The sequence below is a fragment of the Rhinopithecus bieti genome, unplaced genomic scaffold (genome assembly GCF_001698545.2).
Source record: "Rhinopithecus bieti isolate Rb0 unplaced genomic scaffold, ASM169854v2 scaffold_25360, whole genome shotgun sequence".
Taxonomy (NCBI): Eukaryota; Metazoa; Chordata; class Mammalia; order Primates; family Cercopithecidae; genus Rhinopithecus; species Rhinopithecus bieti.
The window spans coordinates 1,921,937-1,948,360 of record NW_016811703.1 but is presented as its reverse complement, the minus strand read 5'-3'; the positions used below and the strand labels follow the sequence as shown (position 1 = coordinate 1,948,360).

The 26,424-nt window shown below is 38.8% G+C and overlaps 1 protein-coding gene across 1 annotated transcript in view; it reads right to left on the bottom strand.

The window, feature by feature from the left end:
* TNKS (tankyrase) overlaps window positions 1–26,424 on the bottom strand; it is a 228,137-nt gene that overhangs the window by 18,265 nt on the left and 183,448 nt on the right. Inside the window, 8 exon segments of the mRNA XM_017894677.1 lie at window positions 2,467–2,653; window positions 3,095–3,200; window positions 4,109–4,183; window positions 5,618–5,715; window positions 7,176–7,296; window positions 16,144–16,226; window positions 16,924–17,161; window positions 20,575–20,763. Coding sequence (XP_017750166.1) covers window positions 2,467–2,653; window positions 3,095–3,200; window positions 4,109–4,183; window positions 5,618–5,715; window positions 7,176–7,296; window positions 16,144–16,226; window positions 16,924–17,161; window positions 20,575–20,763 — 1,097 coding nt within the window.

Genomic DNA, 26,424 nt, shown 5'->3' with positions numbered 1-26,424 from the left:
GTCTTACCCAGACTGGCTTTTTGAGTTGGATGCTAGTGATGATGCTCTGGGATGCCAGCTTGGTCTACTCTATTCTCCTGCAGGTCCCAGAGGAAAGGGCTTTGCTCTCTATCAGAAGGAGGCTTTTTGTGCTCCATCTCTACATTTGTGGCAGTGGTATGTTGTCATTCGATTCTGTGTGTTCCTAGTCTATTATGTCACACAAAGCTGAACCTGACAGGCTTCTGCGTCTGCCCCAGGGATCCCCTGTTGCTGCTGAGGCAGGAGGTGATGTGAGACCTGCTCAGCCAGCCGTGAGCTGCAGCTGCAGATGGGCAAGTAGAGAGCTGGCTCAAGTCTGCTCACTGGCTTGCCTGGTGCATTCTGCAGATGCAGCAGCCTAAATGGTAGGGGTGCCAATTAGCCCTGGGGGCAAATTTTGGCAAATGCAAGACAGGAGCCAGCAGACAAATTCATCTCTTTCTCTCACTGATATACTACTGTTGTGAGATGCCGTAGTTCATACAGCCTCTCCGGAGATGCTTCATGGACTGAGCAATTGACTGCCCTCACTGTGAGACTGTGGCCAACTCATGAATGCACCTCACTGCGGTTGCTCTGTTGTCTTCTCCACCTCAATTCTTTTAGGGCCCTCATTCCTGCTTCCCTGGGGCTGCGCTGGCCAATCAAATACTAGTCACATGCTTTTGCTTTAGGGTCTGTTTTCTAGAAATCCTGGCTAAGACTTAAACTTGTGTGTCTAATTTTAATAAGTGATTGTGAAATCTTCACTGAGGTTCACTTTTAGTGCTTATTTAGGTTCATTTTTCTCTCCAGAGGAATTAAATTTGAAGCATAAAAAAAAAAAAAAAAAAAACTTTTACATGCTATATATACACTTGAAAATTTCTCTGTATTCCTTTTTCTTTTGAGACGGAGTCTCACTCTGTCCCCCAGGCTGGAGTGCAGTGGCGCAAACTCAGCTCACTGCAACCTCTGCCTCCTGGGTTCACGCCATTCTTCTGCCTCCTGGGTTCACGCCATTCTCCTGCCTCAGCCTCCCCAGTGGCTGGGATTACAGGCACCTGCCACCATGTTCGGCTAATTTTTCTTTTGTATTTTTAGTAGAGCCGGGGTTTCACCGTGTTAGCCAGGGTGGTCTTGATCTCCTGACCTTGTGATTCACCTGCCTCGGCCTCCCAAAGTGCTGGGATTACAGGCATGAGCCACCACACCCGGCTGAAAATTTCTCTATATTCTTAATCACAGAGGTCTTAATGGAAGGAAGTTTCCTTCTGGACATATGACATCCAACTCAGAATGGCTGATGGCAATAATTTTTTCAAAACACAACTGAGAGATAAGTTTTAAGGTCAATAATCACAATTTCAAGGTTATTGGGGCTCTTTTTTTTCCCTCAGAGATCCTTGTTCTAAAATTACTTGGGTCTTTTTAAGGTCTTAACCAAATTACAAAATATTAACCTGGCTTGATAAAATAATGCATTTGGTAAGTTTACAGAGAAATGTAATAAACCCCAGTCTTTGCACAAGATAATTCTTTTGTGTTTTTTCATTTGCCAAGGAAAGGGAGAGTATTTTCTTCACCACTGACATCAGACAGAGCATACCATTATTCTCTCCAATTTTGAGTTTAAAAGCCTATTCACATGGCCAATATTCATTTGTTTGCTATTGATTCCAAAGTTGATATTTTAAGTTGCCAAGGCTAATTATGTATCCTGCCTTAAAACAACACCATCATCAGCGACATCAGAAGTAAATTAAAGAATCTACCTTTTCATAGAGGCGCGTCTTCGCTCAAATGTGACTAGAGCTAATGGTTCTTTGTTCTATAGAAATCATCCTTAGCCTTAACTTATTATTATTACAAAGCAAGAAAAGTGAAACCCAGGGAGAAAGCCAAGATGCAGGGTGTTTTATTATAAACCATGACTGGAGGACATGTACCTGGTTTTTACCCGGGCTTATCTGCTCTGTTGTTACTGCTCCTGTTAGGGAAGAGGCTGATCAGCTGTTCCCACCCATTTTTCCAGAACCAAAGGGATTTCCTGGGATGCAAGACTGAGGATAACCTGTGACTTCTGCAGAGCCTGATAAACCAGTCTGGGGCTGGGCACGGTGCCTCATGCCTGTAATCCCAGCACTTTGGGAGGTCGAGGCGGGCAGATCACAAGGTCAGGAGTTTGAGACCAGCCTGGCCAACATGGCAAAACCCCATCTCTACTAAAAATACAAAAATCAGCCAGGCGTGGTGGCGGGCGCCTGTAATCCCAGCTCTGGGGAGGCTGAGGCAGGAGAATCGCTTGAACCCGAGAGGCGGAGGTTGCAGTGAGCCGAGATCATGCCATCGCACTCTAGCCTGGGCCACAAGAGCAAGACTCCATCTCATAACAAACAAACAAAAAACCCAATTTGGTTCATGACCTGGGGGTGGCAAACGTTACACTGATGGCAAGGTGCTTACCTGTGACATATATAGCACGACCTGTCTTTGTGTGTAGGGCAGCCTGTTCCTCCTCCAATTCCATACACATATTGGTTGCTTTTTGAGGAGTTTTCAGCAAAATAAATCCCAGCTCCAAACATTCCTCCTATGTATGCATGTCGCTCATCAAACCCTTTATGAATAATGGCATTAATGAAAGGAGAACCTAGAAATACGAAGACAGAAAGACTCATTTTTGAACACTTTTCTAGAAGCTCAATTACCTGCAAACTATTTGCACTGGGCAGGTTAATATTAAGAAATGAATAGTGTATAAATGAAAAGTATTGCCTAAGGAGCCCTATTATACATAATAATGTACTAGTACTAAATTACAACAAAAATAATTCACTAGGTGGCTCAATTTGCAATTTAAGTTCTAAAATAATTTTAGCTCCATTATTTTCATTGTCTATGCACTGGAAAGTCTGTACTAATGTGTGATACATTAGAAAGCTGGTACCAAGAAGTAATTATTTGAACAAAATAATCAAAACAAGCCATTTTTAATACAAGCCTATTACAGTCAATTTAACATAGGTTTTTCATTTGACTGACTCCTGCCAAGGCCCAGGGAGACGTCCGCCATCGCGGCCCTGCTGCTCACCGTGGAACAACATGCGCTCATTGTGATGGTTGTGATTCTCCTCGGACACTTCCTTCTGTCGGTGGCAGAACCGCTCCCTCAACTTCTTGTTGACAACTTTTTGAATCTTTAAGGATGAAGAAGAAAGAAATTATCAGTGAAATGTGCATTTATGATTTAAAATGAAAAGAACGTTTCCCTTTTAGGAAGGTCCATTTTTATTTTGCTTAAATGTAAAAGTGATAAAGCTACTGTGTGAGTGTAATTCAGAAAATACTCTAGCTGTTAGTGACATAATTTTCAGTTAGTTTTTGTTATTTCATACCAGACCTGGCTATTACCTCTAAATCAGGATTTAAAAAAAAAAAAAAAAAAAAAAAAAAAAAAAGAAAGGTAGGTTATATTTAGGCTCCTCTCCAGACTTAATAAAGTTTAGGAGATGGGGACATATAAATCTGTATTTTTTTTAAAAAAGTTCCCTGGGTTATTCTGATGTGTACCAGTGTAACTTTCACAGGTCTGTTAACTCAAAGGGTTAAACCAGTTCTCTACAGATTTTATTCATCTTCATGATACCACGTTGTAAAAAGCTTGAGGCATGTGTTCCATATTAAAAATTAAGATACTGAGATTAAGAGATATATGTATTCTGGGGTAATTACTGGTTCAATAAGACTGAAGATCCAGGACTTCGATGCAACTTTCAATTGATAAAAAATATTACTGTCAGCTATGGCCTGTATTTGTGGATAAGCAGGAAGACAAATATCCATGTAAGCATCACTAGTCCAAGCTGATTCAGCCTCCTGTTTGTAGCTTTGGTGTTTTCAGAATGTCTCTATTTTTAGTGATGTATCGTCTTGGGGAGTTAGAGATCTTGTAGTGAGAAGAGTGGTATCTGACTTCAGGGCAATAGGTGATGAATTATCTTTCACAGTTTGAAAATATGACTTAATGAACTTTTTTCATTGTCTAGATTTGATTTTTAGGCAAGCCTTGCAATCCAGTTTTCACCATGAAACTTCAAAAACTTACTCGAATGACATTGTATCTGTTGAAGATGCCGCCAGCATTACCACCATCTCTGTGTTCTCGAATTGTACTTTGCATCTATAGAACAAAATAACTAATTTTATAAAAACATCCCAGTGTATAATTCTAGACATTTCTTCCAATTTTATTGTTTCATTGATGAGTCTAAAATTCGGTATTAATAAAAGCAGTTCACTACAAATTGATGAACAAGTTTAGTGGATAAGTATTTCTGATGAGAAAATAATTTCAAACATAAATATTAAATTTATGCACTTTGTTTACTTTTAAATAAAAGTTCTGAAAGTTTTCTGTAAACACAATGGGGAAACATAAAAAAATCACATTAAGTCATCTACAATTACTATCTTATCTTATTGAGAAGAAGAACTAACAGTGATTAAGTCAAACAAAACTCCTTACGTTCAATTAACAAATGCTAAAATAAACAATTTTAAAAAACAAATATTTGTTCTGTAGGTGAAATATTCCATATTATCTCAACAGTCTTCAGCTTGGGATCGATCTCTAAGTATATTTACACAGACCAGGGGAATCTGACTATAATGTACTACTAAAGGGAATAACTTTCTTCTGACTACTCTCTAAATTAAAAATAATTATGGAAAAGAAAAATGTTTTAAAGATCTAAATTTCTCAGAGAATTAACTCAATAGAATGAATTCTCTCCCTTACTGCTCCACTTGTGAAGAGTCACTACATTTTTGACATTATTATCAAAATGTACTAACTGCTAAGAGAAGAATGAGGTAGTAAGACACTGGACCCCATGATGCCTTCCTGATGCACTAAGTATGAGCTGAAATACAGCCCTGGGGTCATGGTCCTGAGTTACCTAATGCAAGTTCCTAGCCTGGGAATGAAAATAAAATGAGTACTAATTAACAAAAACAAACATGAATTTTACTTATAACAATGGTATTAGGCTGTGTGTGCATAAACCATCAGTGGAGTGGGAGTCTCACTGGCATCTGACCACCAAGAGGCTCACACAAACAGCCTTCATAGGGGCTCAGAAAAATGGTGACTGGAGAAATGAAATGTGATGCAGAATAATGAGGCAGACCCAGAAGCACACGTGACGATTAGGCATATTATTTTACAGTCACATTTGTAACTGCATAAAAACAAGGATGAGAACATACTTGCTCTCTATGAGGCAAGAGTTTTTCATTCTATGTCATTCTTAGGTGGCACTATAACAATATAAAAAAATAGTTCTAATAGGCTCCTTATTTTGCATGAATTTCAAGAAAATCTCCAGAATAAAAAGACAGATGGGCCCCATGCATTAGAAAACCCAGGCTTTGATGTGAAAACCATGTGGCGCTGTCATATTTTAATTTTGGCAATATTCTACCACAGTGGCTAAGACAGACTGATTAATAGGCATGTGACCACAAGGCAATGTAAGACGAGGTTTCTTCCAGAAAAACAGGTTTATCCACAGATTTCAAGAAAAGCAAATGAAAGATTTCTGATGTATATTACCTCTTCTTCCACTGACTGATATTCTTTATCTTCTGGAGCAAGATCCAGCAAAATCGTTCCCTGATTAACACAGTGAAAAGTCAAATAAGGATTGGTGCCTGTAGGAGAGAAAAATTAACATATAAAACAAGTCTGCACTACTCAGGCTCTATTTTAGAAAAAAAACTTCATAATAAATAATTGACATTTTGGAACAAACCTAAACTATTTGCAATTTGAACCTGATAAATTCAGTTACTTTAAACAAATATACTCAAGGACAGGAGAAAAAAAATGAAAATGTTTGGGGATCAATTTTATCTGTTTTTTTTTTTTTTTTTTCTTTGAGATGGAGTCTTGCTCTGTCACCCAGGCTGGAGTGCAGTGGCCTGATCTCGGCTTACTGCAAGCTCCGCCTCCCGGGTTCGCGCCATTCTCCTGCCTTAGCCTCCCTAGTAGCTGGGACTACAGGTGCCGCCACCACACCTGGCTAATTTTTTGTATTTTGTTTAGTAGAGACGGGGTTTCACCGTGTTAGCCAGGATGGTCTCAATCTCCTGACCTCGTGATCCGCCCACCTCGGCCTCCTAAACTGCTGGGATTACAAGCGTGAGCCACCATGCCTGGCCCAATTTTATCTATTGTTATAGAGCTTCTTGTACACACTGCAGAGTTCAACAAGTATTTGTTGAATTAAACTCTATCATGAACATACATGAAGCTATGTCTGACACAAAAGAAAAACATGCACTGACATCACAATATAGTCCGATCTAAAATATAAATATCCTCTAAAAACTCTTGTAAGATGGCTTGAAATAGACACTTACAATTGCTTTAAAATACATTATCTTTGTTAGTTTCATGGATGAACTAAAATACAGATAAATAAGCAAGACTCAAGCACAAAATCTTCCAGTTTGAATTTCACATCACTCTTGTAATTTGATTAGCTCTGTAGATTCTTTCCTTGCTTTCCTATAGTGAAAGTGCTTCTAACAAATAGAGAAATGAATAAAAACAGAGGGAAAGAGGCTCGTAACAGCAAAGTAGAATGGAAAAAGACAAAGATGACAATCATGTGGTGGGGAGGATGGTTCAAGTTAAGATAAGAAAGGTTAGATTGTGAAAAGCCTTGTTAGGAATGTTCGATTCTATCCTAAAGGCAACAGGATTCTATTAAAGGGGTTTAAGCAATGGAGTGATGTGATCATATAATCATTTTGAAAAGATTGTGTTCACATTGTAGAGAAGGTACTGGAAGGAAGCAAATGTAAAGGTTGGAGATAGTACAGGAGACAGAATGGTGGCTTGGATCAAGTGACAGTCATGGGAAAGGAGAGAAGTACAGAGATTCCAGAGAAATTGAGGATATAAAGTGTTGGGAGAGAGGGAAGACTGACTCAGATTTTTCCAGCTAGAGGGAGCACGAGGCCAGTAACTGAGATGGGGAAGGGACAGGAGGTACAATAGTTCAGTGTATGGTTCTGGGGTCAGACAGCCTGAGTTCAACTGTCAGCCCCAACACTTACCTTGTACCACTGATTTCTGAAATTTGCTTTTTTTCTGAATAGCTTACCTTGTTGTCCACCTAAAAGTCTTTCTACTCCTTTGATTAATTTGTGGCGGTGCCCATATGCATTGATGCCTATTTCTTTCAACTCTTCATGACCCATATCAGCCAACACATCTAGTGTAATCTGAAAAATGAAAGAAAATTACTTGTGAAATATTTAACAGTTCTTTAGAGGACAAAAGCTTTTCCAATTGTCTGCAATGCTATGAGTACCATGCAAAATTTTTTTTTTTTTTTTTTTTTTGAGGCGGAGTCTCGCTCTGTCGCCCAGGCTGGAGTGCAGTGGCCGGATCTCAGCTCACTGCAAGCTCCGCCTCCCGGGTTTACGCCATTCTCCTGCCTCAGCCTCCCGAGGAGCTGGGACTACAGGCGCCGCCACCTCGCCCGGCTAGTTTTTGTATTTTTTTTTTAGTAGAGACGGGGTTTCACCATGTTAGCCAGGATGGTCTCGATCTCCTGACCTCGTGATCCGCCCGTCTCGGCCTCCCAAAGTGCTGGGATTACAGGCTTGAGCCACCGCGCCCGGCCAAGTACCATGCAAATTAATAAAATTATTTTGTTTCCTTTACAAACATGAGCTTACAATCTTTTTAAAGTTGTCTTGATAGTCTCATCAGCTTTTTTGCTTACTTGAAGTACTCCTTGATTTCCTTTTGTCCATGAGAATTAAAAGGGAGAAACAATACTATAGAAATACAAAAAGATCATCGCTATATTTCCTTTAGATGATTTTGTTCTATCATCTACTGCTTGCCTCAAGATAGAGGAGGAATCAGTAGCTTGAAAATAGGAAACACCAGATCCCAGTATCCAGCAGGGAGTAGAAATGAACGGTGGGGGAAAGGGAGAGGCATTCAGCGCAAGTAAACAGAGCACAGGAAAAGGAGAAAGCAGTTTTTAGACGATAGATAAGGAAGAACTTCTCAGTGCTAAGAAATACTCAAGCCGGGGACAGACTGCCTTAAAAAGCAGTGAGACTGACATCTCAAATATTTAGTTAGATTACAAACTGTTTTAAAGAGAGGCTACATTTTAAAATTCCAATTTGGATAAGGAAAGAGTAGATGGTTTTTACGCTCTCTCATAAATTCTCAGACTTAATCCCTTCTGCTTAAAATACATTCTGTTTTATACAACACAGTGGTTTTAATTTTGGTTAGTTTTAACTTTAGGTTATTTATCCCTGTAAAATGGAGATGATTAGTTGGCTCAAAATCACCTAATTCCCTTATGGACTAAAGTAGCTGGGACTCTACTACCACCCAGTGGCTATGTTCTGAACACACAGGATGAACTCGGGCAGCCACATTTCTTGAAGTCTGAACATGCAACTTTCCAGCCTTGACAAAGCTGGCCTTGTGACAATCCAAATACCAGTCTGCAAGATCAGTCTTTGATTTTCCCCTTCCTTGGAAAACCAAGAAATTCTTTTACAGACACTCCTTTTCTAACTCAAACAAGATCGCTTTTCTCCACTTTTAACTTTCAAGTAACATTTAAAAAACTGACAAATTAGGTCTGGACCTCTGCTGATTTTTTTGTCAGAATAAAATATGAGTTTGATCTTTCCAGTGAAATGAGCATACATCACTCATTCTTTGGAAATAATTTTCTATATTGCTTCTAAGTGGCCATTTAAGCACTAATTGCTGCATTGCACAAAGCAGGCAATTTACCTCCAATCACCCAAAAGAAAGGTTTCAGCAGAGCATTACAACAAAACAAAATAAAAAAAAAAACCCAGTTCTGAAATACACATCTTTGAGATGGAATAGTTTACAAAATAATAGGAGCCTTTACATTCTTAGCTAGACATGATTGTAATATAATTTGGAAACTATGTTATTGATGTCCCATTTTTTTCTTCTAAATATTCCAAACTAACTTCAGTTTAAAACCAAGGGTCTCATATCTATGTGGTAACTTCAATTCAGAGAATCCTCAGACTTTTCTGAATTGATACATGTAGTGCGCATCTGGAGGAAGCAGACACCAGGCCAGCAAAACACAATATTCTCTACAACGTTCTAGAGGAATAATGGAGAATATTTAATGTATTTATTCATTTTATAGCTCCAATCATAAAATGAATACCAAACACCCAAACCAAACCAACAAAACGACCTGAAGGGACTGATAGCAAGTCACTTAGTTTAGAAGGCAAGGCTGAGAGGAGCCCTCACACCTCATGCGGCAAGTGGTCTCCTACCTCCCGGCATTTGTGTCTTCACTGTAATCCCTTCCCTATGTGAGACAGACCTATGAACTCACTTCTAACAAATATAATACAGCAGAAGTGATGGGAAATTACTTTTCACATTAGGTAATAGATTGTGGCTTCCATCCTGGGCGCTTACTCTTTGGACTGCTCACCCTAGAAGACCTGGCTGCCATGCTATGGCAGACAGACTCAATGATTCCCACCTTCTTACATCACATCCTATGTGCTCCCCTCCCCTGGAGTGCAGGCTTGCCTAGTGACTTGCTTCTAACCAAGCAAATACAGCAATGGTGATGCGAGGTGACTAGCAGATCCTTTTTCTCTTGCTGGCTTTGATAGTGCAAGAAACCATGTTATAGAGGCCCACATGGCAGGAACTGAGGGCTTCAGTACAACAGACTGCAAGGGACTGAATCCTGCCAGTAATCATGTGAGAGTGTGGAAGGGGATCCTTCTCCAGTGGAGTCTTTAGGTGAGACTTTAGGCCCTGGCTAATGCTCTGTAGCCTTGTGAGAGATCATGAAGCCAAGGACACAACTAAGCTGTGCATACAGTCCTGCCTCACAAAATGTGTGCTGTTTCGAGCTGCTGAGTTTACGGTAATTTATCAAGCAGCAACAGGTAAGTAATACTCCATAAGGTCACTCTGTGGAGAGGCCGAGAGGTGAGGAATCGAGGCCAGTCAACCAACACTGTGAGTGAGCTTGAAAGCAGGTCCCCGCCCTTGCCAGGTGAGTCCCCAGGTGAGACTGCAGACCTGTTGGGATAGTTTACTGCAGCTTCAGGACAGACTTTGAGCCAGAGGCACCCAACTAAGCCATGCTTAGATTCTTGACCTACAGAAACTGTGGGATAATACATGTTTCTTATTTTAAGCCATTAAGTTTTGGGTAATTTGTTACACAGCAGTAGATAGGTGATCTACCCATGCTATCTTGGCATTTATCCAATTAGATACTTACAGTAACACAAAAGGAATGAATGTGAAAATACGTAACTAAAGAAAAAAGAAAGGCAATGTTTATTAGGCTATCCTGAAGGATAGAAGAGATGAAAAGCTATTAACCTGTGGATGTGAAAAACAAAAAGGGAATGGGACAACTTTCTATACTTGCAACTGAATATAAATATACATTATTACTGCAGTTCCATCCAACCAGTCATCATCCAACCACCATCCACTCAATATTTGTTGTGTACTCGCTATATATCAAGCACAGTTCAAAGCACTTTATTTACATTACCTCATTTAATCCTTACGCTGACGGATAATGAAGTACTATTAATATATTATGAGGTCACTGGTACTGAGAGAAGTCATGAAAACAGTACACAGAAGAGCTGAGATGCATAGCTCATCTGTCTTTTCCCTGTTTCTATCCTTTAAAAGGATGACTAGAAGGCGAAAATGATTAAACATTAAATTTAGTTACACTGAGTTACTTGGTGTCCAATTTGTCTGCATATTTATCAGGCAGTGGCCACTGAAAAACCTTAAATGAAAAGCTAAGGAATTTAGATCTATGTCAGCTCATTCACACAAAAAATGTTTAATGAGTACCTTCTTTATGCTATATATTTCTTTAAAAAGTAAACATTTCATTTAATTCTAAAACGACCAATTATAGTTGGAAAGTTACATGGTTGGTCCAAATAACGGATAGTAAAAGAGTGGAGCCATGAAATCGAGTGCCAACCAGAGTTCATGTTATTTACTCGAGATAACAAACACACACAAAATGGGTCAATGTCTTAGAGAATCCCTAAGAGAACTCTCGTGAAGGTGACCTGCTTGGTCAGGGATGCAAGGAGGGCTGGGAAGGAAGGGGCAGGAAGGAGATGAGGAAAGGTTCTCAGAAGAAGGTCGTAATTCAGCTAAGCAGCAGGAGTTCATCAGGTAGGGGAAGGAAGAAAGTGTGCTTAAGACAGAGGGAAGAGCATGTGCAAAGGGAAAATCAGTTAAAAGAATACAGAGTATTTGAGGGAACTTAAGTACTGTAGTTCAAAATGGTGACAGGAGAATATGTATCAAGGATTAAAAGGAGGGAACGGCAGAGCAGCAGGCACAGAGAGGATCTTCAAGGGACTTACCTATCAAATTAAGGGGTTTAGAAGTATACCAAAGGCTGGCCAGGTGTGGTGGCTCATGCCTGTAATCCCAGCACTTTGGGAGGCCGAGGTGGGCAGATCATGAGGTCAGGAGTTCGAGACCAGCCTGACCAACATGGTGAAACCCCATCTCTACTAAAATACAAAAATTAGCCGGGCATGGTGGTGCGCGCCTGTAATCCCAGCTACTCAGGAGGCTGAGGCAGGAGAATTGCATGAACCTGGGAGGCAGAGGTTGCAGTGAGCCGAGATTGGGCCACTGCACTCCAGCCTGGGACACAGAGCAAGACTGCCCTGTCTCAAAAAAAAAAAAAAAAAAAAAAAAAAAAAGTTAATAGCAAAGGCCCTTGGAAGTCTTTCAGCTAGAGTAATATGAATCGAGTTTATTTTAGGAGATAGACTGTTGGCATTATGAATGGCAGATTTGGAAGGGAAAGCAACTGGGACAAGATGAATATAAAATGGCATGAAGGGATGAATCGAAAGCAACTGGAGAACTCTATTTCAGGGCCTGGTAAATAGAAAGGTTAAAATAAAAGAATGAAAGTTAATTAAAGATTATTCAAATTCTGCAGATGGGTACATGAGACTATTGTATCAAAAAAAGAAATAGCAATATCTGGATGGAAAGCAGGTTAGTTGGGATTTTTTAGATATGTTGCTTCAAGATTCAGGGATTTTATATACACTCCTATCAGCTGTTAGACATTTTTTTCTGAAAATCATATTTAAATAACTGCTCCTTTTATAAAACCTTGACTTTAGTTTATTATACCTGAGGAAGATCACAACTTGTTGGGCAGTTATTTCATCTATGTAATACATTAAAATAAATTAGTAATATTAAAATAAAGACTACCACATATCAGTTAAAGTTAAAGTCATCTTGCACATAAAGCAAAGGTCACTGCAAAAAGAGCTACCTGTAGCTTCTAAGAGTCATTTTACTTTGGGTGGGGAGAGAAAATTAGTTTTAATGAAAAAGACCTTTCTCTTGCTTGGGCTTAAAAGGTTGTATGGTACAGTAGTAGTAATAAGTACTAACTTTATAATCAAATTCACAATGAATTACTGGAGGCCATGCTTTTATCTTCAAGAATTTGAAATCAAAATTTATCTGGTCACTTTCCATGAAAAGACACAGGTTAACCATAAAGATGTCCACAAGCAGTCTTCCAAGTGATAGCATTTATGTTCCAGGAATTGTAGTGTAAATAAAGTATGTCTTTCCCATAGAAAAAGTGGTCTACCTATGTTCACAGGTAGAAAGCTATGTTATAAAGGAAGAGCCAAAGTCACACGGTACTATAATTAACTAGAAAGGATACAGGTATATATTATTTAACACAGAACTTGGCAAAGTGTCTATGGGAAACAAGACAATTTAGTTTAGAGACTTCCGGGAGAGTCACTGTGAAGATAGGAGGTGAGGCTATGATGTGCAGAAGGTTTTTTCTGGGACCAGAAATAAAATACCTACATTCCACACCCCACTGGCATCCATGAGTAGGTAGGTACACAGGCAATGAGACATATGAGCATGTCAAAACACATCAGAAAACAATGGCTCCCCTGGCTTAAGCCAAACAGATATGAATTAAATGAATACAATGCATGCACCCTCACTCCTCCCCCACTATACAAGTATGTGCACCATCATCACATATTACTGATACAGAATGTTAACGGGAGAAAATGCTAATGGTTAAAGTTATGGAAAAGGTTATCACATTTATTTATAATGGAAGGCTAGATAAATAACATTTGCAATTAAAATAAAAATACATTTGATTGCTTGATGATTGAGCCAGACACAGTTAGAAACAAAGAAAGGTAGTATCACTTGTCTGGAGGAAAAGAACTGTGCTTGGTAATACACATTAAATGCAATTGTCTATGTATTGATCAGGAAAAGGCTATAGAAATTATTCTGGCTAAAAGAAAATCAATGGAACTATTTACTCAGAACGAAACTGCAGTAAAAAAAGAATGAAACTGATGAAACCAGAACAAGCTGTCAGAAGGAGTGACTAGGAGACTAAACTATTAAACTATTCAAATCAGTAAAATGTGATAAATATGCCACAGGAAGTCAGTTACTGACAATGAGAATATACAATATAAAGTAAAAAAGAACACATAAAATTATAATGCAAACTGACTAAAAGAAGAAAATTAACATTCTTTAGAAAACTTTCATCAGTAAATTGGAATTATTTGTTTGAGTTAAGGTCTTTGGTTTATTTAGCAAAGATGTGTTTGAAATTTTACAGTTATTGTGGAAATGATTTGGGAAGAACAGCTATAGCTGTAATATGGGAACAGCAGAGTATAATGATTTTAAAACAGCTTTCATACCTTCAGTTAGGGAGTAAGGATAAAGCATTCTTACTGTTTAGGATATTCTAAGAAAGCTCCAAACCAGGGGATGAATAAATGGTTGGGAAAGAAAACAATTTTATAGACAGCAGTCTATCAAGTCCTAACCATTAGACCAAAGGTACATGTGATGCATCACTGAATTAAAAGCTGACACAGCAGCACAATATTACCGAGAATTTTAACTCTCTGAACATTTGTAGGCATTAGGTTTTACCGGTAAAGGAAGTGATAGGATAAATGTCTTTTAGCCCAATTTTACACAGCTAGTAAGAGGGTAAAAGTAATTAGAATTAAGGTCTTCTTTTAATCCAATGCTATCCCTACTCAACTGTTGTTATTAAGAGCATTAAAGATGAAATACAATGAAAAAATGTAGCTACAAAACAAAAAAAGAAAAAGCAGAAGAAAATCTTAACAGTATAACTGATATAAAATAGAAAAAAGACCTGGTTTTTAAGTTAACTCCAAATTGACCATAAGCCTAGAAGGGAACCATAGTGGGCCAAAGGTGCCAGTGAAATAGTGGAAAATCATGTCATATAAAGAATAATTGAAAAAACAGATTTATTCTAAAATAGGGGAAGATGTGTAGAGGTGGGTGGTTGAAAGGTTGACACCTCTGATAAGTTGACTAGGTCTCAAAAAGATATAAAGGGCCACATCCTGTTGTAGTGGGCTGAATGGTGGCCCTCAAAATGGTATGTCTATGTTCTAATCCCGAGAACCTATGAATGTTACCTTCTTTGGAAGAAGAGTGTCTGCAGACAAAATTATGTTAAGGGTCTAGACATGAGGAGATTATACTGGTGGCCTCAAATTCAATGCAAATGTCCTTAGAAGAGATACAGAGGACAGGAAGGCAATGTGAAGATGGAAGCAGAGACTAGAGTATCGTGGCCACAAGCCAAAGAAGCTGCCAACCATCAGAAGCAAGAAGAGGCATGGAATAGATTCTCCCCTACAGCCTCTGTAGGGAGTCTAGTCCTGTGAAACTGAATACATATGTAGACTGGAGATTAGATCTCTGTGCAAAACAGGGTGAGCATAAGCCCAAAACTAATGAATTATACCTACCGGCAGTTTTTGGCACACTTTAAGTTACAAGCATTCTATTACACCTGTCCCAAATTTTAACAAGGTATCTTCCCTGGCTGGAGGACTAACATGGGTGTTATTATACAAGGGTGATCCGTACACCTGGGAGAATAACTTAATTTTCTCTAAACACCTTTCCCATTCTAAAATTTCATGTATATCAATAGTCCATTTAAATTCAGGACTTACCAGCATTCAATATTTAAAGTTGACCATAATAATGACAGCATATAATATTACCACTCCTTATACTGTATGAAAACAGTAAAACAAACAGAATAATCCTAAATTCATACATGCCCTAATGATGACTCCATCCTCAGCCCCTCACAGACATTTAAGATGGATCCCCAAATAGGGTGGGTCTATTGGAATGTATGGCCAACTTTTGGTTCAAGATTATTTAAGATTCCAAGTGGACAACAGAAACTTCATAAAGGGGCGATTCTTAAAAGGTGCACCTGTCTAAGTACGACTGCGCTTTCCAAATGAATGGGCAACGGCTTCAGGAGCATAGTCACATGAATAATGAAGTGAGATGAATGAAGACTGACACTTTCCGGAAACCAAACCACCAAGGACAATGATGGTAGCTGCATGGTCTAAGTTTTGACATGTAATAAAATGCAAAGTGCTAGGCTGCTTGTAAAGATAAAACAAAGACTCTCATTTGTCAGACAATTTTGGGGAGAAGTATAAAATACTGGGCTCCTCTGGCTTCTTACAGAAATGTGTTGTGGGTTTAAAAATAGCTCATAAGAAGCAAAAGAGAAAAGAGGTGGGTGGCAATTAATAATTCTTTTTTTTTTTTTTTTTTGAGATAGGGTTTTACTTTGTCACCAAAGCTGAAATGCAGTGGCACAATCACAGCTCACTGCAGTTTCAAACTCCTGGGCTCATGTGATCTTCCTGCTTCAGCCTCCCAGCAGCTAGGACTACAGGTGCCCAGTAAGTCACCATGGTCAGCTAACTTAAAAACACGTTTTGTTTTTTTTTTTGTAGAGATGGGGGTCTCGCTTTGTTGCCCAGGCTGGTCTCAAACACCTGGGCTCAAGCAATCCTGCCTAAGCATTCCAAAGTGTTGGGATTAAGGTGCGAGCCACTGCATCCAGCCTAATTCTTAGTATTTAGTTTAAATGACTCAAATATATAAAAGAGTGTTACCTGTTCTGTTTCAAAGATATCGCGAAGGTGCTCAAGGCCAAGGCTTTTTAGAAACTGGCTGATATTCATGTCAAGACCGGTAACTAAAACAGAAGCATATTCAAGATTCTCAGAAAGAATTCTCTAAATACAAAGACCATTTCAGTATCCATTTACAGACATGACTCTGACAACCTTGGCTGTCAGATGATTTTACATGGCATAAAATAATACAGAATACAGAGATTTAAGTCAGACACTTTATTTCTGAAGTTGATTGAGAAATAAAAGCAGAGTGTTTTATCTTTATCAAATTCGTATTTATATCAATTCTAATATGGTTAGAATATAGAATTATAACTTATTGTAATTCATAAAAATATAGAGAATACTACTAATTTTAAAATATTATAGTATAATATTTATACTATAGAATACTACTTATACAGAGAAATCTAAAGCTTTTAATGAATTAAAAAATCTAAATGTATCAGCTATCATTTTAGTGTTCATGCCTGAAATGACCTCTCAGCTGTGTTCCGACACAATTTCAGGATAAGTGGTTCAATAAGGTGCTGGTTGTAAACAGATGCTCTAGAATATACAGAAATAAGAACAATGGCAATGCCAAGAAATGTGGCAGTCTTCTGTGAAGAAATATTTCTTATAAGATGTTGTGTGTATGAAAATTTCAGACAGGACGTCTCTAATTGAGGTGTTCAATAATTATCAATGGAAAAAAGTAATTCTGCTCCACGAACAAAAGGCATAAATAAATAAGCATTCACGGGGTCTACTCACCTTCTCCTTCTTTCCTTTCTGTTCCTGCAGCGCCATCCCCTGCGTTGGAGGCTCCTCCTACGGCCAACTCTGCTAAAGGGCCAGTGAGGTTGTCTATGCTGCTGGCAGCAGAGAGGCAGGAGGGGGTGGATGCTGGTGAGATCAGAGAGGCACTCACTACAGTAGCCTGAGGTTTAAAACAGGTAGGTAAGGCCTCTGGGGGCATGGCATCTATCAGCAAAGCTCTGATATCGTCGGCCTAAAAAATTGATTAAAAAAAAAAAAACACATGAAAATACTATATATTGAAATGGTTAGTTTTTCACTAAGAACCAAATGCTTTGTGGATTTTTTCCTTAATGAATGCCTCATTATCTATCCCCTTCTGGTTTTTGATCATTCTTTCTCCTATCCACAGCTCCAAAGAGTTTCAGTAGTTTCAGTAGACAGAATTGGAGAAACCATGTAATTTTGAAAAATATTTCTTCTTTCATTAAAAAAAAAAGCACTTTCAGTGTTAACTGTCACCCTTCTTTAGAAAAATTTCCATATTTACTATATTTTGTTTATGTTTAAACAACTATAATAATCTGGTTATTTACGTCACACTTAATAGTGTCACGTAAAATTAGCATCTGGTGAAATTTCAAAGAGATGACACTCTTAGCTCATTTATTCATAAACTTTACAGTTTTTAAGTATTAGATGCAACTGCTTCTCGAGTATGCGGGCTTTTCGAGTATGTGGGAGATAGTCTCCAGAGACAACCAGCCATCAATTCCTTCCTCCCGTCATGCATGCCTCCCCTTGAATTTCCACCCCCCTTGAATGTGCTTTGCCCTGTGAGTTGTCTTGCCCAACAGAATGCAGAAGTGATGTTCTGAGGCTTCTGAGCCAGGCTTTAAGTGGATTGGCAGTGTCTACTTTTACTCTCTTAGAAGCCATCTGCCATGCTGTACAGAAGTTTGGGTTAGACTACTGAGTGGTGAGATCCTATGCAGGGAGAGCCCTGCAGGATGAAAGGCTATCTTGGAAGCTCCAGCAGCTGCTGAGTTCCCAGGTGCAGGTAACTACAAAACCAGCAGAACTGCCCAGCTGAGCCCAGTCAACTCCCAGAAGTGTGAGAAACAACACATCGTTATGTTAAATCCTCACTGGGTTTGGGGGTGGCTTAGTGTGCAGCAGTAGAGAAATGAAATGCACACCAGTACCGGGAAGTGGGGTGCTGGTGGACATGTGGCTTTGGTTGGAGGTGTGAAGGGTGGCCTGGTTATTGCTGAGGGAGGCTGTGAGTGGAAGACAGGCAAGTGCTACTGAAGGCAAGAGAAAGGGGACTGATGCTGTGTAGCAGAAAGTTTGGCAACACTGGCACATAAAATCTTATGGAAGGCAGAACGTGAACCTAAATAAACTTGTAAATTTGGCTAAGGAAATTTCCAGAACAAATTTTGCCTCGCCAGCTGGACTGGTATGTTTACCTGCCCATGATAAGGTACAGGAAGAGAGAAAGGAACTGTTTAGTTCTCTTTAAGGAAAAGTATTCACCCAAGATTTGCTAGGTTAGAAAATAAAATTATTCACCATTCCCAGCCTCTCCATCAGCAAAAGTTTCTTCAAGTAAGGCACAGCCTCAGGCCAAAGGTCAAATCCAGGGTGCTGACAGGAAAACATGGCCTCAGAATAAAAATCAACCAGAAGTATAGATATATTACCTCAAAATCTTTAAAAAACCTCTAAGGTGGTACCTTGTGAATTCCCTTGGCTAGATGAAAGAGCTTCGAAGGGTCTTATGGGCATTGCCCCACTGCACCTTGACTTGGAATCCATATTACAGAAGGACTTGTCTTGAAAAGATTTGTGGGTGGGGCTTTTGGCTGATGGAGTGGTGCGTAATTTGATGGGAAATCCAAAAGTTTATAAAGGAAGAGTTGTACTAGTTTGACTAAAAGGGACAGGTAGATTAAAATAGTAAAAGGCTTAGGGTCCCCAAAATTTCTACGAGCAGGGAACAGGTGGAGAAAGCCATTTGGCTGTAAATATGATCCATTTCTTATGAAAAGACAAGGATAATTCAGAGGGCATGGCCAACAGCTACAGAGGCTGGGTACAGTGGCTCACACCTGTAATCCCACCACTTTGGGAGCCTGAGGAAGGAGGCTGAGGGAGGAGCCCAGGAGTTCAAGACTAACCTGGGCAACATAGCAACACCCTGTCTCTACAAAAAGTAAAAAAAAAAAAAAAAAAAAAAAAAAAAAAAGCCAGGCATAGTGGCACGTGCCTGTAGTCCCAGCTACTTAGGAGACTGAGGTGGAGGGATGGCTTGAATCTGGGAGGTCAAGGTTGTGGTGAGCCATGATCATGCCACTGCACTCCGGCCTGGGTGACAGAGCCAGACTGTATCTCAAGAGAAAGAAAGGAAAAAAAAATACAGCCACAGTGAACCACTCTCTGGGAGCAGAACTGGGCCCTAATCAGGCACCATTCCCTAACTCCAGAGTAGACGGCCCTGATAACTCGTGCCTGGCTGAATTTTAGAACTGCTAAGGACCCAGTGATGACTATCTGTGCCCCTTGTTGGTTGGGGGAGCGTGTGGCAGGTGAGTGTAATTTGAATGTGGGAAAAATAGATTTAATTTGTAGTCACAGGGAAGACTGTGGCTGATTAAAGATGGCCATGAAATTTTTGCTTCTCCTTTCAGAGAAGGTGGAATCTATTTTCCTATCCCTTGAACCTGAGCTGAGTTCATGACTCGCTTTGGACAACAGAACATGGCGGAAGTGACAGCATGTCAGTTCCAGGCTTAGCCTTAAAGAACAATGGCAGCCTCTGCTTTCTCCCTCTTGAGATGCAATTATTCGGTGAAGAAATTCTAACAAGACTACTTAATGATGAGATGCCACGTGGGACTAGAGAGGCCCCAGTCTTCTAGTTGTATTTGTCAAGGCCCCAGGCATATGAGTGAAGCTGTCTTTATGTTTCTGCCCCAGCCACCAGCTATATGCAATTACACAAGTGACCCCAGGTAAGACCAGAATCTCCTAGCCAACATACAGAATCATAAGAAATAATAAATCATTATTATTTTAAGCCACTAAGTGTTTTGAAACAGTTACTCAGCAATAAATAAATGAAACAGAATATAACTTGAAAAAACATTTCTGGCTTAAAAAATTAGAAATTATTGTGACTATACAGTAACTCCCTGATTTTCAGAAAGTTCAGGGAAGAGGATGTGGTGCTTAACTTTGACTCTGCAGTTAAATAATACTGTACTGCCCAGAGTTAATTTTCCTTTGACTATCTCACAGACTTAGGTAAATCATCATGAACATTAGTTGCTCTACAATAACATGCCAAATATGGAAGGTTCGAGATATTTTACTAAATGTAATTCTTTGACGGTACACTCTAAAAATGTGTTTTCTTATGATTCATGTTTTACTAGCAGGCTAAGAATGGCAAAAAAAATTACACTAACTTACTGATTAGTTTGCCTTAAGAGTTTTAAATTATATTTTCATAGAAAAAGTGTGAACTTCAAAAATTTTCAGAAGGAGATCTCTGTTCTAAGTGAAATAAACATGACTAAAAGTAAGCTGGTGAGCCCGAGAATTTAATGTCATCTCTGAAAGTAAAAGAAACAATACTCAGTATCTGAAATGAGGACTTACTGTTGCCAGATCCAGAGGCGTCTGGCCTTCCTGGTTCTTCATGGTGGGGTCTGCACCATGCGCTAGAAGGAGGGCACACAGCTGCGTCCTTCCTTTCTGGGCTGCTTCATGGAGAGGAGTAAATGCCCACTTATCTGTTGCATTTACACACGTGTTGTATTTTATCAATAATGCCGCTATGTCAACATGCTGAAGAAAAAGAAAAGGATACAAAGTTAAGAATGAGATCATCTGGTAAAGCACCATCGTGTATACTTGTTTTTATTTAATAATTCACTCTCTCTATATCTCCATTTTCACCCTTAACAGAAGTTTCTTCTAAAAAATAAAAAAGAATTTCAGTCTTCTACCTACACTTTGGACTCCATCTTTCCTTGCCTCCTTCAAAATCTCAATTACACAACTATACTATTATCCTGTAACTGTTCATGGCTTTTTTTTTTTTTTACAAAAAAATTCATCCTAATATATTCAGCTTTATTTTAAAAACAAATACGATGTAAGGTGTTTCGTTTTGTAAAGTGAAACTAGTACCTAATTCAAGTCTTCTGTTCATGGTCTAATCTATCTGCCAAACTTTTCAAACACGCATTCTATTCACATTGATTCTCTTATCTTCCCATTTCTTTTCTAACCTAATGCAATCAGATTTACTGAAATACTCATCTCAAAGATTCTCAATGTTTTTGCTTCAGCCTTTGAAAAAGCAACATAACATTTTATGAAAATTGGTCTATTATGTCTAAATGATTGAGGGGTGGAGGAAATGCTAGCAGCAGACATGCTAATAACCTGGGCGTGAGGTGATGAGACTCTGAACCGTTGACAGTTACAGAAAAATGGAAAACAAGGGCTAAATCTGAGAAATTTTGGAAGACAAACATTGGGTTTAGAAAGTCAAATTCACAACATAAGAGAAAAAGTCAAAGATGACTACATTTTTTGGGAAGGGGGGAAGGAGGGGAGAATCTAGAAGATTAGAAAATAAGATAGAACTATTAACAGGAATTGAGTTGTAAAGTTTAAGTAGAGGCTGGGTGCGGTGGCTCACACCTGTAATCCTGGCACTTTGGGAGGCTGAGGTGGGCGGAGCACCTGAGGTCAGGAGTTCGAGACCAGCCTGGCCAACATAGTGAAACCCCGTCCCTACTAAAAGTACAAAAATTAGCTGGGAATGGTGGTGCAAGCCTGTAATCCCAGCTACTTGGGAGGCTGAGGCAAGAGAATCGCTTGAACCCAAATGGCAGAAGTTGCAGTGAGCTGAGATCGCACCACTGCACTCCAGCCTGGGTAACAGAGCAAGGCTCCATCTCAAAAAAAAAAGGAAGTTTAAGTAGATATGAAACTCTCAGATAAGGCTCATTGAGGTAGTAGGCACCTTCTGAAGTAAAACATCCAAGTAAAGACATTCTGTAGATGGTTTGTCAGAAGAGGTTGGAGCACAGTCAAGGGGGCATCATTCACTCATTCACTCACTCACTCTCCGGCCACTCACCCACCAATCATCTGCTCAATACCTACGGAGGGCTGAGGATTGGGGCTGGAGGCTCCAGGGAGATTACGAAATGGAATAGTGGATTAATAGTTGTAGCTACTTGACAAATGAGCTCATTAAGTAAAGGAATACAGAAAGGTAATTACGAGGTGGATAAAACCTTGAAAACAACAGTATTTTGGACAAGGAGAGTGGAAGAAAAATCCTCAGAGGAGACAAAAGGAAAAATGGAAGCTGGAGAAGAACTATAAAGGAGCAGGACTATAAAAGCCAATATAGGAGCAAGTTCCATGGAGACCAGGTTCACTCAAGGAAGAGCTCCCTATAGCAAAGGCTTCAGCTTCTTCTCAAAAATCCTTATAAAATAAGCGAAGACAATCAATCACACAATAGGCACTACTGATTCAACAGATAGGCTTTTAAGAATATTAAAATAGGCCGGGCGCGGTGGCTCACGCCTGTAATCCCAGCACTTTGGGAGGCCGAGACGGGCGGATCACGAGGTCAGGAGATCGAGACCATCCTCGCTAACACGGTGAAACCCCGTCTCTACTAAAAAATACAAAAAACTAGCCGGGCGCGGTGGCGGGCGCCTGTAGTCCCAGCTACTCGTGAGGCTGAGGCAGGAGAATGACGTAAACCAGGGAGGCGGAGCTTGCAGTGAGCCAAGATCGCGCCACCGCACTCCAGCCTGGGCGACAAAGCGACACTCTGTCTCAAAAAAAAAAAAAAAAAAAAAAAAAGAATATTAAAAATAACTTGTATATTTTTATAAATACATTTAGGATGTTAGGCTGGTTACCACTTAAGTATTTCTGAGACCCATTTCAACTCCAATATACTATAATTCGGTGCAATTGGCACATTTGTGTCCCTTACAGACACATTTCCAGGCATAACTTGGTCAGTTTGGATAATTAACTCAAAAGCACATTAACTGTTGAGAATACATTTCTAACTCATGCTGCTGCTCAACTACCATACACTGAGGTTTTTAAGGAAGACATTTACGAGAATGCAAAAAGACAGGGAAGGCCAAGACGGTTCCCAAGGTGCTGCTAAATGCGTGTCACTTTCTGTCTTCCTTAAGATATCATTGTCCTCCCTGCACTCTTGAAGACACTCACTTCAAAAAGAACAGGCACTTTTTCCGAGGTAGTAGTTAACTTTATGTAATATGAATATCTGTATTTCCTAATTTTAGAAATAGCAGTTTCTGAAAACGAAGTGAAGAACATTTATCTAAAAAGAAAAGTACAGATCAGTCAACTACTAAGGAAAGTTTCCACATTTGCTCTAATAACACAAAGCAAAAAACTGCCAAAAACAAAACATAGGCCAGGTGCAGTGGCTCACTCCTGTAATTCCAACACTTTGGGAGGCTGAGGCCAGCAGATCATTCGAGGTCAGGAGTTTGAGACCAGCCTGGCCAACATGGTGAAACCCCATCTCTGCTAAGTTACAAAAATTAGCTGGGTGTGGCGCCACACACCTGTAATCCCAGCTACTCGGGAGGCAGAAGAATCACTTGAATCCGGGAGACGGAGGTTGCAGTGAGTTAAGATTGCACCACTGCATTCCAGCCTGGGTGAAGAGTGAGATTCCATCTCAAAACAAAACAAAACAAAAAACCCCATAAACAAAAAATAAAATAAAAAAGCTGTATAATCAGACTAAGGCTTCTCAGAACAGGATATGTTTGGTGATTCTTCTGGCATTATACTATCACTATAAAATTAATTCTATAGCTTAATTATTTTTAAATTTTCTAACACAAAAGATGAAAACAGAGGTACCACTTGTGGTATTATCAAAATCACCTAAAACAAAACCAAACCTAGTAATTTATCTCCCTTATTCAAAGGCTATATGTTGAAAAAAGGCAGTAATTTTTGTTAAGTTAACCCAAAAGCACACAATAATTTCAAGCTTCTCCCCAGTGAGGTTACAAGCTATTCAAACTGTTTCTGATGCTTAATTTTATTGAACTCCCATGTTTATTGGCAAATAATATCATTTGGTAGACTAATTTACACAGGCTTCCAAAATTACAGAAAGTCCAAGGAAAATTACATGTTTGTGTATATGTGTATAAAATGAATTGTATTATCTAGTATGTATTATTAAGCTTTCTTTATATTGAAGTTATAGTTTATGCTTGGACAAACCAATTACATGCTTGTGAAATTTTCCGACAAATGTCTGAGAGAACAATGAACAGGAAGGAGTACATTACTACCCAAATAGACTAAAAATACAGTTCTTAAGCTGTTTAATTCTTTTAAGTAGCTATACCACAAAGGCAAAAATAGTAACTGGAATTTAAGGCTGACAAATCCAATAAACAGCAGTTCAATTCTATTCAACACAGTATATAAGAGCAAAAGCACTGAACTGGATGGTCCAGAAAAGAAACTGATCTCTGTTGGAATGTTTCCAGGAGAAACAGACAATTTAACATAGTTTCAGAATCCAGCTGCAATATAAAATGCTTTAAATGACAAATACAACATAAAAAGACTGGGAAGCCTTTAATTTTAAAAAGGTGGGAAGTAGGGGAAAGAGAAATGTGCTTAGCTTCAGTTAAAGCCATTTAACTGTACAGGTGCTTTATTACAATTATGTCATGAAATTCCCCAGATGTTATCCATTTTAGAGAAAGCACTGGAAAATAAAAACAGTTGAGAGAAAATATATCAGCCAATTGATTTACTCTTATAAGATATGAATTTACATGCTTTGTCGTAGTAAGTATCAATGCAATTTACTGACTAGCAGAAAAGTTAACTGTCTTGCGTAAACATGCATTCAAATATAATACAAGGCATTATAATATAAAGAACACCAACGCATAAGCCACACTACCACTAATATCAGCTCTCGTGCAACTTGTAATTTTTATTGATACTTCTTAAATAAATATGTATCTTTTCTCCATTTGGAAAACTGAGGTTCTTTTATACAAAAAAGGCTCAAAGACACACAGAGCAGACTGGGCTCTCTAGCGGAAAAAAGGTAAATATGTATGAAGGAATAATGAACAAGAAATAACTGTGTAAGTAAATAACTATGTAACTTCACAGCTACCTCAGATTATTATTTCATCCTCAGGCCAGTCGATTAATCTGTGTTTATTTAATACAAATACTGAGCCAGTCAAATATACAGATTGTTCCTAAGGCTGTGAGATATAAGAGTGACATGCAGCACTTATTCTGACTGGCTCAGTACAGAGGCTGTGGGAAGTGAGGAATTTACTAATTTTTAGTATCTCTATATCTATAGATATAGATATCTCTATAGATATATAGATAGATATATACTTTTTGGTAGAAATGGGGTCTCGCTATGTTGCCTAGGCTGGTCTTGAACTCTTGGGCTCAAACGATCCTCCTGCCTCAGCCTCCCAAAGTGCTAGGATTATAAGCATGAGCCATTGCACCCAGTCATGAAGCAAGTTATTTTATAATAACAGTATTACCTTGCATTTTTATAATCCCTTACATTAGATAAAGGAATTTCCACATGCACAGTCTCATTTAATCATTACAACAACCTGGAAAGAAGGTCTTGGAATCCAACTTTTACTACTGAGAAAACTGAAGATGAGAAAAATTTAGGCACTTGCTGAAGACTACTGGGTTATAAAACAGAAGAGGAATGATGAGATCCCAGATATTCAGACTCTAAGTTCAGGTTTCTCCATTAAACCACAGATGCCTGCAGAGTGTGCTAGACTAAAACACAAGAGCCATTTTCCTTCCAAGCTGAAAATGGGAAAGAGAATAATATTAGGAAGAAGAAATTATTTAAGTAGAGTTCCCTGGGTAGCACTATACCTACAATTGCTCTATAAATTGCTTAATTTTCGGTATAGAAGCTCTATTCCAGACGATATGCCACAGAAAATCTACTCCACAAAATGATTATATGTGGCCAGGCTAGTTCAAGCATCATCAAATTCATGGGATGAATATAAAATAATCAGTGTTTTGCCATCCTAATAGAAATGTAGACTGGAGCCCTATGATTTCATTAAAATGTCCAGCCAAGGCAGGATAGAATGCATAAAAAGGAACTTTTGAAAGATACACAGATTTATCAGTCTACAAATAATAGAAACATAGTTATATCTACTCTTTAGCTGAGGGGAGACAACATAGCTTTTACACTTTTATATTGTGTTAATATTAGTACTCCTTAAATATATAAATATACGTATTTATTAGTACTCCTTAAATATATATGTGGATATATATATCCTTAAATATATAAGTATACATATTTAAGGAGTACAAATAAATACTCCTTAATTTAATTCATTATATTTTAAATATTTATTATAAATATTTATT